This window comes from Bombina bombina, chromosome 5 (genome assembly GCF_027579735.1).
Source record: "Bombina bombina isolate aBomBom1 chromosome 5, aBomBom1.pri, whole genome shotgun sequence".
In the NCBI taxonomy this organism is placed as follows: domain Eukaryota; kingdom Metazoa; phylum Chordata; class Amphibia; order Anura; family Bombinatoridae; genus Bombina; species Bombina bombina.
In genome coordinates, this window is record NC_069503.1 from 50,166,816 (window position 1) to 50,172,815 (window position 6,000).

The 6,000-nt window shown below is 38.9% G+C and overlaps 1 protein-coding gene across 1 annotated transcript in view; it reads left to right on the forward strand.

Annotated features, from left to right (window-relative positions):
• Positions 1-5,515, forward strand: part of LOC128659821 (zinc finger protein 585A-like) — a 113,345-nt gene extending 107,830 nt beyond the window's left edge. The window contains exon 3 of the mRNA XM_053713392.1: positions 3,582-5,515. Coding sequence (XP_053569367.1) covers positions 3,582-5,494 — 1,913 coding nt within the window. The 3' untranslated portion in view covers positions 5,495-5,515. The remainder of the gene's footprint in view (positions 1-3,581) is intronic.
• Positions 5,516-6,000: the final 485 nt, after the last annotated feature.

Here is a 6,000-nt window from a genome sequence, read left to right on the forward strand (position 1 = left end):
CTGCTCTCTGTGCCAGTGAAGGGTTAATACACACTGTGCTGCTCTCTGTGTTAGTGAAGGGTTAATACACACTGCTGCTCTGTGTGCTAGTGAAGGGTTAATGCACACTGTGCAGCTCTCTGTGCCAGTGAAGGGTTAATGCACACTGTGCTGCTCTCTGTGCTAGTGAAGGGATAATACACACTGTGCTGCTCTCTGTGCTAGTGAAGGGTTAATACACACTGTGCTGCTCTCTGTGCTAGTGAAGGGTTAATAAACACTGTGCTGTTCTCTGTGCTAGTGAAGGGTTAATACACACTGTGCTGTTCTCTGTGCTAGTGAAGGGTTAATACACACTGTGCTGCTCTCTGTGCTAGTGGTGTGGTATTCCAAAATGTGTTACAGTCACGTATAATCCCATTAATAATATAATGGTGTAATTGGAAATAGGCAAATCTTTGATTTGGAGGAATATGGTCATTTCTGCAGACAATGTTAAAAGGTAAGACTGATTTTGTGGAGTCATCTAGAAGTTTTCTCAAATTTTTGATGCCCAACAGTCCCCAGTTGTGGAAGACAGGATACAGGGATCCCAGGATGAATGTAGGATTTCCACATATAGGTAGGTATCTTGAGTGCAAGGGGTCTAAGCCAATATGTTTTTGTAACATATGCCATGTTTGGAGGATATTTCTAAACATTGGGTGGTAATGGAGCGATATTTGAAATTCTGAAGGGGCCGCATGTGGTAGAAAGGCTTTCTCCAGATGTAAGGGTGAGAAGTGTTGTGTACCTAACTGCCAATCCAGATCGAATTTGGCCAGAGATGCCTAGTTGTAATAGGCGATGTTGGGGAGACCCAAACCACCTCTAGCATAAGGCAGGTATAATCTATCTAAGCTGATTCTCGGTTTACCTCCCCTCCACAGGAATGTCTGAAACGTACGTTCTAGGGCTATCATGTCTCCATGTCTTATAAGTATGGGTAACATTTGTATTGGGTAGAGGAGTTTGGGGAGCACATTCATTTTGATCACATGCACCCTCCCCATTAACGAAAGGGGTAGGTTTTGCCAAGCGTTTAAGTCAGTTTTTATTTTACTAAATATTGGAGCAAGGTTGTGATCATACCATTTGAATGGGTAAGCTGAGATATGAATGCCTAAATAAGTAAGGTAAGTATCAACCATGTGGAAGGGCGAAGAAAATTAGTTTCCCTCCTCCGCACGCACGAGCCATAGGATTTCAGATTTACTCACATTGATTTTATATTCAGAGAATTCTCCAAATGATTGTATGGCTTCTAGAATTCTGGATATATTAACCCCAGGCTTGGAGACAAAGAGAAGCATGTCGTCCGCATAGAGGGCTATCTGTAATTTATGGGATTGTAGGTCAATACCAGGGAATATGGTTCTCAGATAAACTGCCAAAGGTTCTAGGGCCATGTTGAAGAGGAGCGGGGATATGGGACATCCCTGTTGGGTTCCCCTTTGTAGGTATACTAGGGACGAGTAGAGATTATTAATTAGTAAATATGCACTGGGACTGGTGTAGATGTGTTTAATAAAGTCGAGAAAGCAACATTTTATGCCGAAATTCCCCATGGAGCAGAATAGGTGGTTACACTCCACTCTGTCGATAGCCTTCTCTGCATCCAGATACAGCAGGAAGGCCTCCGGCAAAACCGAACTGGTCCGATCCTCCCCTCGCCAGCTAATAGTGTGTTACCGCGTGTAACACACGCCAGATATTATACACTGAAGAGCCGCCCTCTGAAAATACAAAATGTCTCAGTGAGGATCTGTAGAAAGTTCAATATCAATACTGTAGTATTAGATTTAACTTACATTTAAACAACTCTTATTTAACATTTGTGTAAATGCTGCTCTTTGATATAAATAATGGGGAAAAATTATAATAATATATTTGAAAAGCTGTAGCATGTCCCACTCATAAATAGACTGTCTACTCCTGAGCTCATATTGTAAGGTTCTGGAAAGATCAATATTTAAGGTCCAACTGTAACACCCACAGAGCTAACTGTACTAAATGCTTGTGCTGAATCAATAGCTCATATGTAATAACCTAAACAGCTGATCTGTATCACATGAATTGTTATTATACCATACGTACAGTTAATCAGAACCATTATTTATTATTATCTGTCTAAACCATTTAATATACTTTTTACAGAATCAGCCAGAGCACTGAGAGATATCAGGTATTGATGTAAGTGGAGTGAATTAGGGAACCTTCTACCTTAGCATAGAAATTGGTGCCTGTTATCAGCATTAACTCATATGTGTTAGGTGAGTAAAATAGATATTATGCTGACTTTAATTACTGGGAAAATAGAATAGATCACTCATTAAACAAATATAAACTATTATATCTGCATTTTTTAAGAACATTTGTGTCAACACCTGCTATCAGAACACCTGCAACTCTACCTTCCTCTGTCCTGAACCCGCTGATGGAACTCCCATAAATACACTTACGCCTACCTTGTTCCCATGTGTGGAATACCCACAACTCCCCCAGTGAGTGTTCCCCACCCAGAACCGCCACTGATTTGTGTGCTTAATTTAACAGTGAGTATTATTAAAAGTATTAATATTTTTGGCTGATTATATAAATCAAACAACCACAGCTGGAAGCTAAAAAGTATCATAAGATCACTGCTCCTTAGCCTTTCAAAACATCTCACACTGATTATTAGTCTGTGATGGCTAAGACACCATATTCTAACCCTACTGGTTAAGCATAAGCCGGGCAGGGCTGTATGTGCAGTTACTTGTGCAATGTTAAATGAGGGTGGTGGATGCCACCTCTCTTGCCTAGAATACAGATTTACTTGTTCCCTGGCTGACATTATCCACCTGCATCTTGTTTAATGTGACCCTATAACTTTTTTTATTCAGTAATTAGTGGTTTAGTTTATTATAATGTAGACATATTTACTTTATTTGTCTTTTGTTGTTTTAATTTTTGTTTTACGGGCTAATCAATTTAAAAATTAACACAAAACAGAAGCCATATTATTAACTGTAAACAAATAATATGATTCTTGTATTAAGAACGATTCCATTACAAAGAATAAACATTCTTTATTTTCATTATTCCTTTTTTTTTTTATGTAGACAATCACTTGAATAGTTCATACCCATCCTTCACTACAGGAAGCATCAGAATGATACAACAAACTCCAAAAGTCTTAGGCACTAATGACTATTCACAAACATTGGGGATATCACTGCAGATATTTAAAGAAGATGGTGAATGGGCAGGAACCGGGAAGCAATCATTATGTACAGATAGTAATTTAGTCATCAAACAAGAGGACAACATTTATGCCTTCTCTAGTGAAATGATTATCCCAGAGGATAAACCACACATATTTACTGAGTTTTCAAAACATATTAAAGAAGATACAAGTCTACAGTCTTGCCAAATCATTCAAACAAATGAGAAACCATTTGAATGTACAGAATGTGAGAAAAGCTTCAGATGTAATTTGCATGTCCTTGAACACCACACAGTTCACACAGTTGTGAAACCTCACACGTGTACAGAATGTGGGAGATGTTTCACATATAAAGGAAGCCTTAAATGTCATAAAAAGACCCACACAGGGGAGAAACCTTTCACATGTAATGAGTGTGGAAAATGTTTTACCCAAAAGAGTACTCGGAAAACTCATGAATGGAGTCATGCAGGAGAAAAGCCTTTCACATGTACAGAGTGTGGAAAATGTTTTCCAATAAAGACTAATCTGAAAATTCATGAAAGGACTCACACAAGAGAAAAATGTTTCATATGTACAGAGTGTGGAAAATGTTTTACACAAATAAGTCATCTGGAATGTCATGAAAGGAGTCACACAGGAGCAAAGCCTTTCACATGTACAGAGTGTGGAAAAAGGTTTACACAAATAAATAATATGAAAGCTCATGAAAGGAGTCACACAGGGGGAAAGCCTTTCACATGTACAGAGTGTGGAAAAGGATTTACAAGCAAGACTAATCTGAAAATTCATGAAAGGATTCATACAGGAGAAAAGCCTTACACATGTACAGAGTGTGGGAAAATGTTTACACGAATAGATAATATGAAAGCTCATGAAAGGAGTCACACAAGGGAAAAGACTTTCACATGTACAGAGTGTGGAAAAGGATTTACAAGAAAGACTAGTCTGAAAATTCATGAAAGGAATCACAAAGGAGCAAAGCCTTTCACATGTACAGTGTGTGGAATAAGGTTTACACGAATAGATAATATGAAAGCTCATGAAAGGAGTCACACAGGGGAAAAGCCTTTCACATGTACAGAGTGTGGAAAAAGGTTTACACGAATAAATAATATGAAAGCTCATGAAAGGAGTCACACAGGGGGAAAGCCTTTCACATGTACAGAGTGTGGAAAAGGATTTACAAGCAAGACTAATCTGAAAATTCATGAAAGGATTCATACAGGAGAAAAGCCTTACACATGTACAGAGTGTGGGAAAGGATTTACAAGCAAGACTAATCTGAAAATTCATGAAAGGATTCATACAGGAGAAAAGCCTTACACATGTACAGAGTGTGGAAAAGGATTTACAAACAAGACTAATCTGAAAATTCATGAAAGGATTCATACAGGAGAAAAGCCTTACACATGTACAGAGTGTGGGAAAATGTTTACACGAATAGATAATATAAAAGCTCATGAAAGGAGTCACACAAGGGAAAAGCCTTTCACATGTACAGAGTGTGGAAAAGGATTTACAAGAAAGACTAGTCTGAAAATTCATGAAAGGAATCACAAAGAAGCAAAGCCTTTCACATGTACAGAGTGTGGAATAAGGTTTACACGAATAGATAATATGAAAGCTCATGAAAGGAGTCACACAGGGGAAAAGCCTTTCACATGTACAGAGTGTGGAACAGGATTTACAAGCAAGACTAATCTGAAAAATCATGAAAGGATTCACACAGGAGAAAAGCCTTACACATGTACAGAGTGTGGAAAAAGTTTTACACAATTAAATTATCTGAAAAAGCATGAACGGAGTCACACAGGAGAAAAACCTTTCACATGTACAGAGTGTGGAACAGGATTTACAGGCAAGACTAATCTGAAAAATCATGAAAGGATTCACACAGGAGAAAAGCCTTACACATGTACAGAGTGTGGAAAAAGTTTTACACAATTAAATCATCTGAAAAAGCATGAACGGAGTCACACAGGAGAAAAACCTTTCACATGTACAGAGTGTGGAACAGGATTTACAGGCAAGACTAATCTGAAAAATCATGAAAGGATTCACACAGGAGAAAAGCCTTACACATGTACAGAGTGTGGAAAAAGTTTTACACAATTAAATCATCTGAAAAAGCATGAACGGAGTCACACAGGAGAAAAACCTTTCACATGTACAGAGTGTGGAAAATGTTTTACAGTAAAGAGTACTCTGAAACATCATGAAAGGATTCACACAGGAGAAAAATCTTTAACATGTTTAGAAAGTTGAAAAATGTATCCTGTGCCAGTCATGTATCACAAAAACTCCAAATATTTACACATAAAATAAACTTTACAGGGGGCGGAGTCTAGCCACGCTGGAAGGTAGCTACTAGTTAGAAGGGCTCCCATCTCCTAAACTGACTATCAGCACTTATTGATGGTATGAAACCCCAAATCCCCCTTTCCTAAACTCCCGCCTGCTAGCAGAGACAGCTTGCAGTGTTTTTTAACCTGTCCGAAACTTAAGCCACCTCTACCTCCAGGGATTTTACTGCAGCCCAACACCACATCAGCAGTGAAGCCTGCAAGGCCCTAACACCAGCTAGCTCATTCACAAGCCCTGCAAACTGGACTACGATCGCTCCTTACATTACTACAATGAGCAGGCACGGAACAGAGAGACTCATCTGCGCCACAGCACCAATACAGCGTGGCACCGTCGGGAGGTAAATCATTTGTTGCAGACGGACACACCATATAATAAACAAAAAGCAGCCTTCATGGCGTATGGTG